This window comes from Magnolia sinica, chromosome 19, assembly GCF_029962835.1.
Source record: "Magnolia sinica isolate HGM2019 chromosome 19, MsV1, whole genome shotgun sequence".
In the NCBI taxonomy this organism is placed as follows: Eukaryota; Viridiplantae; Streptophyta; class Magnoliopsida; order Magnoliales; family Magnoliaceae; genus Magnolia; species Magnolia sinica.
The window spans coordinates 9885585-9900290 of NC_080591.1; the positions used below are offsets into that span (position 1 = coordinate 9885585).

The 14706-nt window shown below is 43.7% G+C and overlaps 1 protein-coding gene and 1 pseudogene across 1 annotated transcript; one reads left to right on the plus strand and one right to left on the minus strand.

The window, feature by feature from the left end:
- The first annotated feature begins 3605 nt into the window (after positions 1–3605).
- Positions 3606–6449, plus strand: LOC131235216 (putative pentatricopeptide repeat-containing protein At1g31840). The gene has a single exon (XM_058232362.1). It carries the CDS (start codon positions 3760–3762, stop codon positions 6352–6354), a length of 2595 nt encoding a protein of 864 aa, XP_058088345.1. The 5' UTR covers positions 3606–3759; the 3' UTR covers positions 6355–6449.
- A 2520-nt stretch (positions 6450–8969) lies between these two features.
- LOC131235259 (mitotic checkpoint serine/threonine-protein kinase BUB1-like) lies at positions 8970–10749 on the minus strand (annotated as a pseudogene).
- Positions 10750–14706: the final 3957 nt, after the last annotated feature.

The following is a 14706-nucleotide window of genomic DNA, read 5'->3' on the forward strand; positions in this document are numbered from 1 at the left end:
TGAAGTGGGGCCTATGGTTCAGTGGTCCAGATTATTGCTCTTCTGGTCCCAACCGAGATGGACCATTCCCATGGAATTTCCTTCCTAGCAACTCCAAACCTTCCATGTTGTTGCGAAATGCATCAACTGCCCACGCTGTAACTGAAAAAGGCCAGAGATAGGTGGGCATGATCTGATATGTGGACACGATCAACCATATCTGATACGTGACCCACAACGAATCTTGCTATTGGGGCGCTCATGCATTCGCCCTTGCGTCGTACTAGTGCTTGGCTCAGCCCACCTCTTAAAAAATGATATCTAAATCTTGGAGATTTTCGTGGATCACGGTGGTCCACCAAATAAGTGGTCCTAATCACATGCGCTACTGCGATGTGGACAGTTCAATTATACGATAGAAATCAGGGCCACAACTGGGCCCAATGAACTGACGGTCATAATGGCTGCTCCATTTCACAATGGACTTGGGCTTTGTCTACAAGATAAGGTGGCCCATCACTTCATGGGGCTGTTACTGGGCTTTGTCGGGCCTGGCTAGGGGTGTACACAAACCAAGCTACTCTGTTATAGCTCACTCGACTCGACTCGAAAAAGCCCGATTCAACTCGGTTCAAAGCTGAGTTCGAGCTGAGTCGAGCTGATTTTTTGAGCTCGAAAATGAGTTAGAGCCGAGTTCGAGCAGGCCCTAGCTCGACTCGACTTTGATTGAATCCCGCTCGAATCGAACTCGGATCAAACCAGTTTGGTGACTCGGTTACTAAGCCATTGATGTTGCTCACCAACTGTTTGATAAAATGACTCAACGAAATGTGGCTGGTGAAGGTTCGGCCAGTGACAAGCAAAGTATGTACATTAAACAAATACCTTTTTCATCTCTTTTTTTTTTTTTTTTTTAGTTTTTATGTTACTTAGAAGGTATTTGATAAAACACATGTAAAACCATTGCCTCTGTTTATAAAACACTGGGTTTTTGAAATTGTAGTTCAGCCGTTTGTGATAATGCCTCAATGGCGAACTCAGCTCGATCTTGGCTCGAAGGCTGAGCTGCTGACCGAACCGAGCCGAGCTAGCCAATTTGGCTCGAGGACCGAGCTGAGCCGAGTTCGAGCTGAGGTCAGCCAGTGTTCGAGCCGAGTCGAGCTGAGGCCAGCTTGACTCGGTTCGACTCGATGTACACCCTTAGGCCTGGCTGATGTCTTTCAAAGCCCAGCCCACACAGTAAAATCTAGGTCCAAGGCAGACCGGGCCTGTGACATGCCAAAACAAACAGGCCTCAAGCCACTCTGGCCCTGAGCCCATCCACCCACTTTCCTGCAAGATATGGGCTGTTCATTAGGTGGGCTCCATCATCATGCATGACATGTGATAAATTTTCCGTTGAAATCCATGCTTGGGATCTGCATATTGGCAGATTTGGTTTGGACGTAATCCTGCTGCATGTCATGCAGAGAGATGGCTCTTCTGTATCATGTCCGTCTTTCATTTTGGTCTATGTGAGCCTAGCCGGGCTTTTTTGAGCTAGGCCCATCAAAGGCCTACTGACCTGTCACATTCAACTCCTGGCTCGGCCCATTACAGTCTGAGCTTAATGCGATTCAAGAACTATCCAAATAGGTGATTGAACGTCTACCGTTAAAAACTTCCAAAGGCCCACTGGCCCCAAGAAGTTTTAAATGGTGGGCGTTCAATCATCACTATTTCATGTGGTGTGGTCTAACTGAGATTTGGATCTATCTTATTTTTGGATTCCAGCCCTAAAATGATCTGGAAAAATGGATGGACAGCATGGATAAAACACATGCATCATGGTGGGCCTGCAGAAATTTTTGAGTACCGACCAGCACCAGCTCCGGTACTGGAGGGGTCAGTACTTACAATGGAACTCTCGTCCTGCTGATCAAAACCTCATGTAGCCCAAACCATGTAAAATCATAAAGTCACCCGGCGTGGCCCACATGAATTTTGGGGTGTCCAGTCATACTGGCGAGATTCATCTTATGAATGCATTGGATGGCATTTATGAACTATTTTAGGCCCCACAAGCAATCTGAAGCTCTTTGATGGTGGAATTTCCATCCCAATGTTACTTGTGTGTGGCCCACCCAAGTTCTCTATCATCATAATTTCTAGTGTCCAGTAGAACATGATGGGGACCACATGATGGACTGATTAGATGTCATGCACACGTCATGGTGAGCCCCACACACATTGCCTTGTACGTTAAGCTTAGTGAACACGCTCTTTACTAGAGGTGGGCACGGGATAACCCGATTCGGCTAACTTGACTCATTCGACTTGGTTCGATCCGACTAGACCTGAACAGAATGGGTGAGTCGGTCTGAACCGAGTAAGTTTTGCCCAATCTGAACTCAAACCGAGTCGAGTTTGAGTTACCCAGTAACTCGATCCGACTCAACTCGAAACACAATCCGATTAGACTCGGCTCGATCCAAAACCCGACTCGACCCAACTCTCTAACCCTACCCCGACCCGATCCTAACCTCTCTCTCTCCCTCCCTTATCCTCCTCTTCCAAGCACGGCAACCACCCACCACCATCACCCTCCTGTTCCTCCTCCTCTCTCTCTCCTCTCCACTCCCTCCCCACCTCTTCCTCTTCCTTTTTCAAGCTTGACAACTACCCACCACCATCACCCTCGTCTTCCTCCTCCTCTTCTTCACTCTCCACTCCCTCTCTTCCTCATCTCTCAATCCAACTCGGTGCCAACTTGACCCGACTCGGTACTTTTGACCTAATTGGACTCCATCCAGATCAGTCCAAGCCAGAACAAACAAGGATCGAGTCAGGCATGTTGGAGTCGGTATCGAGTTGGATCCAGTTCAGGTCAGTCCTATTTCAAAACCAGATCCAGTCAAATCAACCCTAACTAGATTGACTAGTCCTATTTCAAAACCAGATCCAGTCAAATCAACCCTAACTAGATTGACTCGACTTAAAACCCAGCTCTACTCCGTACCGGATCCGGCCTGAAGTGACAATGGTGGTAAACTACCACCATAGTCTTGCTTTTAAGTACTCGGATAGGGCCTGGATTAAGTGAGGCAGGGGTAACAGATCAGTGGGTGAGTCCCTGACAGTGAGGCCCACATTGATGTATATATTGTATATCTATGCAGTCCATTCGTTTTTCCAGATCATGTTACGGCATAGTCAGAAAAATAATCTAGATCCAAATCTCAGGTGGACCACACGGTAGGGATTGAATTATCACCATTAAAAACTTCTATCGGGCCACAAAAGTTTTGGAGCAAGCTGTTATTTTTGTTTTACCTTTATCCAGGTCTCTGTAACCCTATCAACAGGTTGGATGGCAAATAAACATTATAGTGGGGCCTATGAAGTTTTTAATGGGAAGCGTTCAATCATCACTGTTTTCCTGAGGTATGGTCCACCTGAGATTTGGATCGGTCTCATTTTTCGTAACATACACTAAAATGAGCTGGAAAAACGAATGGACGGCGTGGATATATAACAAACACATCTAGGTGGGCCCCACGGTCAGGGCCTCACCTGCTAAGCTGTTACCCTTACCTCGCCCGCCACGCCCACTCGGATAAGAGGCTCTTTTGCCCTTCTTTTTCGTCTTCAGACCACTTTAAAGTGGACCACATCCACTGCGGACGAGCTTCTGGACGGTCGGATCGAACTCATCCAACGGCGAGAAAGGATCGAAAACCATCTGCATCCGTTGAATCAAATACAAAGGAGAACAAGAAGAGGAAGAAAAGAAATTTTCAGATGCTATCTGTGCCAAAGGTACTGAAAAATCCCTTCCCTTTTCGCCTCATTTTTGCTATAAATTACGGAACCAACCCTAACCCTCTTCCAGAAACCCTAGATAAAACCCTAGAAAAAATCTCAGATGCCTTCTCTCAAGAAAATCTCAAACTAATTGACCCCATCTCTGTCTCAAAATTACGATCCGACCACGTTGAACCCGTCATCTACCACCTCCGGTCCAGACCCGATTCCGCCATCCGGTTCTTTGAGTGGTCCGAGCATTTCCTAGGATTCTCCCACACCGTCCGATCTTTCTGCTGCGTCACCCATGTATTGCTCCGTTGGAGGATGTTCGATCATGCACGCCGGGTCGTTGATCGGATGATCCAACAGTTCGGGAATTCTGACATGTTCGGTGCCTTTTCTGATGGTTTTCACATATATGGCTCTAATCCAAGTACAGTCTATAGCTTCCTCGTCGAATGTTACTGCCGGGCAGGCATGATCGATCGGTCCGTTGAGACTTTCGTGCGAATGAACGAATTGGGTATCTGTGTTTCGTCTTATGCCCGAATGGCATTGTTGAATTCTTTGATTAATACAGGACGGATTGATCTGATTTTGGAGATTTATGGAGAACTATCTGATGGGTCGGTAAGGACAGGATCTTCTGTGTATAATGACGTGATCGATGCATTTTTTGAGAAGGGTGAGTTCCGAAAGGGTTTCGCTTTTCATCGAGCTTTGGTTGGGAGAGGCTTCGCACCACACATCATCAATTGTAATAAGATTCTTAGTAGCCTTTGTAAGGGGAAACAGATAAGAACTGCGCATGATTTCTTTTCCACGGTTGCAGAATCGGGTCCATACCCAAATGTTGTAACGTACAGCACTTTGATTGATGCATATTGTAAAGAGGGTAGGTTGGACGAGGCGCTTGAAATTTATAAGACTATGTCGGAGAAGGGTGTTGCTCCCGATGTGATTGTTTATGGTATTCTTGTTAGTGGTTTCTGTAAGGCAGGTAGAGTGGAGGAGGGACATCGTGTTCTTTCAACAGCTTTAGATTGCGGGATTAGGCCAGATGTAGTGATTTTCAGTTCACTTATTGATGGGTATATAAGAATTGGAGATGTACAGAAGGCATTTGATTTGTATATGAGAATGATGACGGAGGGGGTTTTGCCAAATGTCATTACTTATAGCATTCTCATTGATGGGTTGTGTGGGAGTGGTCGAATTGGTGAGGCATGTGGACTTTTCTGTAAGATCATAAAGCTGGGTTTCGAGCCGACTGTTTTGACATATAGTTGTCTGATTGATGGGTTTGGCATTTTGGGAAAGTTGAGGGATGCATTTGATTTGTACGAGCATGTGATGAGAAAAGGTTGTATACCTGATGTTGTCATTTATAGTGTGCTTATAAAAGGTCTTAGCAAGGAAGGAAGGATGAGTGATGCTCTTAGGTTTTTCTTGAAGTCAGTAAAAGGGGGTTTAGAACCTAACATCATTATATATAACACATTGATAGATGGTTGGTGTAGGATAAAAAGTTTAAGTGGTGCACTGAAGATGTATAGGCAAATGGGAGTGGATGATGTAATGCCAGATGTAATCACCTTCACCTTGCTTATTAAGGCGATAGCCAAAGAAGGGAGAATGCAGGAAACATTGATGATTTTCTTTCAGATGCTAAAGAGAGGCTTCTTACCCGATGCTGTAACATACTGCACTCTGATTGATGGGTTCTGCAAGCAGAAGAATGTAATGGCTGGGTTACGGGCTTTTGAGCTGATGCTCAAAACCAGTGTTATTCCTGATATCGCAATTTATAATGTCCTCATTAATGGTCTTTTCAAGGATGGCCGTATGGAAGAGGTGTCAGAGATTTTCCACCGGTTTATAGAATGTGGTTTGGAGCCTGATGTTGTGACATACAACACAATGATCAGTGGCTACTGCTCTGCGCAAAAATTGAATGTGGCGGTTCAACTTTACCAAGAGATGATGGGTCGAGGACTGCAACCAAATATCATTACTTTCACTATTTTGATTGATGCTTTTTGTAAAGATGGTAGAATGGATGATGCTGTGTTAGTTTTCACTACAATGCTCAACAGGGGTCCTCTACCAAATGTTGTGACATATAGTTCTTTGATCGATGGTTACTTCAAGGCTCTTAAATTTCAAAACGCCATCGAACTTCATGAGGAGATGCTCAAAAACAAGGTCTCTCCGAACATTGTTAGTTACAGTGTTCTTATTGATGGACTTTGCAAAGAAGGTCGAATGGAGAAAGCATCATTGGCCTTTCATTGTGCTATAGACCGGGGTTTGTTGCCAGATGTTGTCGCATATGGAATTTTGATTCATGGCTACTGCAAGGTTGGAAGACTGGCCGAAGCCATGATGTTGTACAATAGGATGCTGGTTGATGGTGTATCACCTGATAGTTTTGTATATAATACACTTGCAGAATGTCTTTATAGAGAGGATCAGATAAGGATAGTTGGAGAGTCCAGTGGAAGGCTCTTAGAAGGGTGTAATCTCTCAAAGGCATATGATACTTTGCTTTTAGATGCCCCTCAAAAGAAATGTAGCCAAGATGAGTGATAGTTTTTCAGTGCCACGATTTCTTTAAGCCTATCAGATTTATATAGTTAGCATGACTGTTTGAAGATGCCAATTTCTTTTTTGAGAAATAATGAATTTTATTAGAGGGCCACCAGAAAAGCAGCAAGAGAATGCAACATTAACAACCCAACTCAAAAAAAAAGAACAACAGTTGATGGAAAGTGTTGTAAAGCATGACAGTTAGAAGATGCCAATTTCACATACTGTAAATGGTCGATGTAAAGCAACACGACCAGTCTGTTGCATTAAATTGAATGTAAATCTTGTACCAGTAATGAAATGGTTCATGTAAATAATATCTTGTGATGAATGCAAGTACAGTGTGCAATTGCATACGACTTCTGATTTCAAATTATTTTACCTTCGGTGAAGCTTTACATTTCATGAATGACTTCACTAGTAGGTGCTTTCTGTGGTGAAGTTTTTATGTGAGATGCAGAAAGTCGCATCTTTTTGGGGGTTTTTCTGTAATGGGATCTTGGAGATGGGAATATAGTTCTGGTCAGATTGGAAATTTCAAACTTATGCAAAAAATTGCTGAGTTTGGGAATTTCTTACTGAAATTTCAAATTGCACTTCTTGTGGTGGACTCCAAAAGGATTATGATGCAGGGCAATTAACCACTTGCTCTAAAAACTCAAACTGTTAGAGTATAGCCCGCCCACCCCAAGTGTACCCTTGCATCCCACAAGCGACCCCACTCGAGCCCGGTATGAAAATGCCCTTGCTTAATCATCCCTAGTGAGGAGTCTCGAACATGAGACCTCCCGCTCTGATACCAATTTGATGCAGGACAATTAACCACTTGCTCTAAAAGCTCGAACTATTAGAGTATGACGAATTAATCCTTTTATCTCATAACCTAGGCCCCACATCGCATGGGTTAGGACCTCGGCCGAACCCCCTTCCTGGGCCCCTAAATCACATGGGTACTGCCTCACACGGGCCGCTCACCCCGAATGTGTCCCCGCATCCCACGAGCTACCCCACTTGAGCATAGTGTGAAATGCGCATTAATCACCCTCGATGAGGAGTCTCGAACACGAGACCTCTCCCGTGAACCCCAAATTACATGGGTCACCCACCCCGAGTGTGTCCCTGCATCCGACGGGCCACCCCACTCGAGCCCGGTGTGAAAATGCCACTGCATTAGATTAGAATGGGTCATATTCAAGTGTAGTTCCCATTAAAAACCTTCTTCTAACCCTTGGGCCTATTCACATTTTATGTACTTGAAAAGCAATGTGTTTTCAATTTATTTGTTAGGTTTGCATTCTGTTCAGGCAACCTCTTCACTATTTATAACCTTTCTTTCCCAATATCTAAATCTGTATTATTGAAAACTTTTAAAAAATAATAATAATAATAATAATAATAATAACAACGTGGATTTGATTAGGTACTGATGTTATTGATCCCTCTTTGAAGAGGGAGTTGGGACCCTCTTCGGGCTTGAATGTGTTTCTAGTTTTTAAACCTTGAAATGAATGTTTTTGCCCCTGTCAAAGAGAGAAAAAATCCATTGGGAGAGGAAAAAAAACTCTTTTAACTATGGTTGGATGTCGAGCCCCCTTCTCATTTATATCATGTGATGTCCTGAATTACATAAAATATCCTTGTAACCAAGGGCAAAAGAGGAAAAACGAATGAAAGAAAAATAATAAGAGAAATGAGGGGAGAATAAGAGATGGCCCATGGTTCAAAGAGAGGTCCATGGTCCAGAAATATCTACACTCCCATTCAAGCTGAGGTATAGATGTCCAATGTTTGCAATATAGATATTATTAGCCGATATTTTCAGTATCGCACCTTGGCAATATGAAAACCTTGGGAAGTACCCCAATTTTTTGGTATCGATGATATATTGCATTGTATCAATGATGTCATCAATATATCAAGATGTATTGCCTGTATATTGGGATGCATTGATGATATAGTTGGTGTGAGAGAGAGGGTTTTGTTTTTCTCAAAAAAAAAAAAAAAAAAAAGCATACCTCAGTTTCGCGATTGTTCCTCTTCCTCCCCCTCCTTCCTCTGTTGTGTCACTCTCGCTCTCTCTCTCTCTCTCGCTCATCCTGCTGTCCTGTGTCTGCATCCAATAGACTAGTCTTTTCGAAATGAAAAGGGGGCCAGTGTGACATCATTCATCCATCGTATTTAAAAGGTGGGCCCCACTGTGATTCATCCATATCTTGTATTCCATTATTTGTTTGGATCCCCTAGCAAAGACTACTTTCAATCTTTGTTGGATATCTTGTGGGAAAGGCTAAGTGGCTGGAAAGGAAGGCTCCTCTCTTTTGTAGGTAGTCCTCATGAAACAGGTCCTATCAAGCATTCAAATTCACAGAGTCATGCTTCCTCCCATTCCATCAAGTATCATAAAACTATGGAAAAATGCAAGAGGAACTTTTTGTCATCTGCAATCGTTGCTACAATGAATGCCAATTTGGCAAATGATGAATGATCTGTTGTACCCAAGTTGGAAGGTGGTCTGCATGTAAGAAAACATTCTCAAGATGGGTTGCCTGATGAAAATGACGTGGACTTGGGATTTTTATTTTTATTTATAAAAACAAAACAAAAAAAAAAAAAAAAAACCCAATTCATTGGGGAAAATAAGTATAGAATTATCTAGGACCTTTACAACAAACAATTCACCTGAGCATGGAATTAAAAGAAACATGCCATGCCATAATGGAAGAAGCACAACTCTCTTAACAACGCACTGTAGGAAGAAAATTGATCATATGCATAGACTAAGTAGGAGAACACAGGGAAGCTCGTTGCTTCACCAATAACATCTTCAGTTTCTTTATCTGCTGGGGACTCCCATACATGTAATCTTCAAAAGATTTTCTCAAACTCCGCAGCAACACCATGTAATTGTCACTGGAGGAACTGATGTTAAGCAATTGTGTAAATAGACTTCTCCACAGATCAACATTCCAATACCGTTTTAAAGATGATTTAGGCTGATAAAGATAACTCCCGTCTTGTAAAGCCTTCTTTTCAACAGACATGTACGTTCCATATAGCATCATATGAACAATAACACAGAGGCCATAAGTGTCGACCTGAAACGTCCATGGCCTGTTTTCTTGCATCTCAACACAACGAAAGCCAGAAGTCCTACTGTCCCCCTTAAGCTCTGTCCCATCAAGGAAAAGGTTTAGGTCTATCCCCCTTCCCCAGTCTACAAGGCAAAGTCCCTGGTCACGCCAAGCTCCAGTTCGACCATGAAAACCATCCTCACTAAGGCTATCCCTAGAATTGCGAACAAGCAAATTGTCGGGCTTGAAATCACCATGAATGATTCCAACATTATGCAATGTTTCTAGAATGCGCAACATCTCTATAGAATAACATATGCATAGCACTTTTCCATGGTTTGGCCAATCACCAAGTAGGAATTTATAGCATCCTGAAGTGTTCCATGATCTAAATACTCACAAACTAGGATGCTACAATCTGAATAGATATGTGCTTTATAAGCAAGCCCAAAGCTTGATCTTTCCTCATCTGGAATGCGCTTATCAAGTTGTCGATACATGTAGAACTCCCAAGGAAAAGCAGGCATTTGTATCTTCAGTGCAACAACATCATCGGGGTTATTGTCCACATGTTCTTTGAATACTTGGGCAAATGCACCTTGTCCAGAGCAACCTTTGATTTGGTACTTTATGCCACCTAACTCAATGACCTTAGTCCTAGAAGAATTCTGCAAAGAAGATATGGAGACCTTTCCAGAATAGACTTTAGCACTCTTATAGTATCCTTTATACTTCATGATTTGAGGATCTATCTTCTTCAATAGATGGTTAGTGGTTGACATGGACCATGGGCTTACAAAATTGATTCCATGATTAACAGTTTCATCAGTATCAATCTTCTGAAGCGAGCATGCATTCACAATTCCACGCATTCTGTTCAGGAATGAGGCATGCATTCTTTGCAGGTTTTCTAGCGGCTCCTTATTCCTTGAAATGCCCACAGGTTTTCTGCCAACTGTCCCTTAACTTCAAGAAACAGAGCATTGATCCCATAAAGTCGGGAATAAGTCTGGCAGATCTTCTTTTCCTCCATTTTCTAAAAACCTTTACAAAATCTTGAATTGCGTAGGTATAGAGGAGCCAAACGTTGAGGAATCTAGCATCGTCTCTGTACCGATCTTCATTCTCAAAGCAGTTTATGCATTCCTCCAAAAGCTCGTGGAGATGCACGCCAGATTGAGGATTTTGGCAGTAATCAGTGGCAGTCATGATGGAGCAGATCCATGGGTAGATGGGGTCAGAAGGAAGCAAGATCTCGCTCTCTAATGACCGGAAGGTATTTTGTGAGGGGCTGTTGGAGAGGAAGACGGCATCGCCCCTCATCTTCTTCTTCTTTTCCCCTACTACTGTAGATGTGGACTTGGGATGACAGGGAACTGTCATGGGAAAATCATAATATCCGAAGTAGATACTCAACAGCTTTGCCTTTTTGGGGAAGAAAGGTTTCTCGAAGTATGGCTCATGTGTCTTTAGATAATTCCATTTTCTTGCTTCTTTCCATTAAGTTGGTGCAAAATGGTCCATTGGTAATGACAAATCATTTTTCCACTGGTATGATCCTTGGCTTGAACACTCTTCTATTACAGGCACGTTCCCTCAACATGAACTTGAACCAGGTGCTCATGTAGACCAGCTCATCCCTGCCCCAAATAGTTGGAATATTCCCTTCTTTGGTATTAATTGCCCGGATAACATCCTCAATTCCACCTTGTACCTCCCTTCCCATCCAACTGAAAACTGACTCTGTCGGAAGGTTGTCAAGGATAGTAAGCTTCTGTCAAAGCTGCTTGGAACAAATATCTTGAGGTCTTTGATAGTTGATACTGTTCGTAAGCCACCTGGTTCTGGAAACCCTTCATTAATACCAGCCTTGTTTCGTATAGTGGCTCTTTCATTACAAAACCCCAATTGAATCCTGGGCCTAGTTGGTAGTGGTTATCATGCCTTTGATTTCCCGCTTTTGTAAGGCCTTCATAGAACCCCGACTCCCATATCTTCCCATCATGATCATGATCATTGTCATTATCAAAGCCTTGTACCAACTAATTGGGGTCAACTAAACTTATCTTGTTTTGCCATTCCACTCTATCATAGACTATATCCTCAGTTAAACCATAGGTCCTCAAGTATTTTCTTACTACCTCCACACATGTTTGTTTGGCCTTCTCCTTGCCTTTTTAGAGCCATCAACTTGAACAAACTCCTAATTGGTGCAGTTCTTGATCTCTGTTGCGCATAGCCAAAGCATCCGAGTCTACTTTCCCTTGTCTTTAATGCAGGGGCATTTTCACACTGGACTCGAGTGGGGTCGCCTGTTGGATGCAGGGGCACACTTGAGGTGGGTGACCCATGTGATTTGGGGCCCACGGGGGAGATCTCGTGTTCGAGACTCCTTACTAGGGGTTATTAATGCGCATTTCACACCGGGCTCGAGTGGGGTACCCCGTGGGATGCGGGGACACACTTGGGGTGGGTGGCCCATGTGATTTGGGGCCTACGAAGGGGGTTCGGCCGAGGTCCTAACCCATGAGATATGGGGCCTGGGCTATGAGATAAAGGGATTAATTTGCCATACTCTAACAGTTCGAGCTTTTCGAGTAAGTGGTTAATTGTCCTGCATCAAATTGGTATCAGAGCGGGAGGTCTCGTGTTCGAGACTCCTCACCAGGGGTGATTAATGCAGGGGCATTTTCACACTGGGTTCGAGTGGGGTCACCTGTTGGATGCAGGGGCACACTTGGGGTGGGTGACCCGTGCGATTTGAGGCCCACGGGGGAGGTCTCGTGTTTGAAACTCCTTTGCTCATCCTATGACGCATAGCTGGTCTTATAGCTACCCTATGCTGCGTAAAATCTCAGCATCTTCGGTTCCACTTTTCCAATCTTGTTGATATCCCATGGGCATCAAACTCTACTCCAGTCAAGAGTCCATGAGACATGGGTTACTAACTTTCAATGTAACGGGGATGGGAGAAAGGTGGACCAGCGAGCTTTTTCTTGTTTTTGTGTGAGAGCTATGGGGAAAGGAGCATAGTCAAATTCCATAATCTAAAAGTTAGTCTGGCAAGAACGTGGGTCAGCTGCCTGTGCCTTCGTTACATCCCAGGCTGCAATGAGACGGCTAGTTGCTGGGGGTTTTTCATTTGCCGTTAGAAGGAGAAGCAACTGATGATGGCTGGGGCATATAATTCAATTGGGTTCATCCAATGGTCAGCATATGCACACCGCTATTTTCTTTGGATTTTGGCCTGGATTTCTGGGTTTTATCTGTTTGCTTGAGGTCTATGGACTGAGTTTGAGCAGTTGGCGGGCAGGTTCCTTGTTGGCCATTGAGCTGAATGAATATCTTGCTTTGATGCCTCATTTTCACAGCATGATGTTCTGGGTCACCATGCATGCGGCTTGCATCCCCTGCCCATTTCTGTATCTGTGGCTGCTTTGTAGAATGGCTATGGAGCTGACTGACTGCTCTATAACCAGCCGTTAGCATCCGCACTCGGCTGGCCTGCTTCTGCAAGCTTGTTTGTGGTATCATGATTGGCCTGAATCATCAGGGCGCAGTCTGTGGTGTATGGTTTGGGTCTGCTTTGGGCTGCCTGAGTCAGGTCTCAGTCTGCATTCAGCTGCATTACATAATCCTGTTTGGTCAGTATAATTGTCTGGTGGAATGTGTTGGGACCATGATGCGACTCAGACGAGTTGAGTTGACTTGGACTCCCGGCTGATCTGGTTTGGGACCACAAATCTCATACCATGGGGCTGACACATACCGGCTCAGCCTGACTTGGACGAGTCGTTTACAGACTTGGACAATTTGGCCAAGTGAACCTGTGAGCCTCCTCCAGCTGAGAAATTATACAAAATAGTCCTTGAGCTGATATGAGGATGCCCTGTTGCTACCAGCTGGGCACCATGCAAGCACCCCACCTATGGGTCTTTTGTTCTGTCAAGTGGGTCTTATGATTGGGCAACCTGAACCGTTGATATGTTATGTATCACTGCGGATGGACCAACCTCCAAATAAATCAGGTTGGTGGGTTACATATACTCAGATGATTGAGGAGAGAAATAACCACATATATTCATCCAACTGATATAATATAGGTCACTAGATGGTTCCAAGCTGGAACCTCTTTTGGGGAGTTGCCCCCCAACTTTCCCGGCATAACTTGACTCGAGACCGGACGAGTTGGTCTGAGTCACTGAGTCTTAACACCATGGTTGGGATGGCAAATACCTGGGTGTCTGAGTTGCAATTCTGCTAGATCACTGCTGCCATCTGGATCCTGAATCTCTGTGGGATGACATTCTATTTGTGGAGCCTTGGGAATGTTGGTTGTGCTTTCTCTGCTCTGTCAAGCTGCTGCGAGGACTTAGGTGAGGTCTCTGGGTTTTGAGGAAGTCAGGGTTGCTTCCCATCTAGTCCAGTTCAATGTCCAGTTGTGTGCACGGTTCTCTAATCAAGGGCTACTTCTAGGGTCGATGCCCATCCGTCAATTGTATTATACTCGCATTCAATTCAATAAAAATCAACACTTTGACCTTATATTTTATGTTTTCTTTAAGTATATACATTGTTCATAAATGACATGAGCTATCACTATAATAATAATAAGTCCTTGCATCCAATGCAAAAAGAATGCATCTAAAGACTAACCCTCCCCTTCCCAAATTGCCTATTTCTTGTCAATCAGTAGATGAGTAGATGGTTGATCTTCTCAGATCCAGTTATAATCGGTCTATTTTGACACCTAGTGTCACAAGGAGTTTTGTTCGATTCGAGTCGCATAAGACTCTGGCACGCTTGGCACATACATACATGCACACACGGTCAAATCCCAGCCAACCACGATATGTATGGCCATTTATCTGAATTGAGGCCAACACTTATTATTACCAGATTTTTTTATTTTTTATTTAAAGGAAAAAAAAAAAGAAGAAGAAGAAATGTGGGGCCCATGGTTGATGGCCCATCTACCCTGCCTAGAAAAATCTCTTCCTTTGCTCTAATCAAACCTTTACATTGTTAGCATATTAAATACATAGTTAAAGTTAAGAAGAAATGCACTAATAGTCCACATTCCGTGAAGGAAAGGTTTGGTTTGGGAGGTCCTTTTTCGCAATTTATCCATGATTTGTGGCATCCTAGCAATGATTTGGATAAACAAATTATGGGTCCCACATGTACAGGTTAGGTAATCCCTGCTCATAACGAAACTGCAAACTCACCTCTAAAATCATTCCAACAGATATGGTAGGTTCTTAAGTCCTTGTAGAATAGG

Excerpts from the sequence above, each read along its gene's own strand:
- LOC131235216 (XM_058232362.1), top strand. The coding sequence starts at position 3,760 with ATGCTATCTGTGCCAAAGGTACTGAAAAATCCCTTCCCTTTTCGCCTC.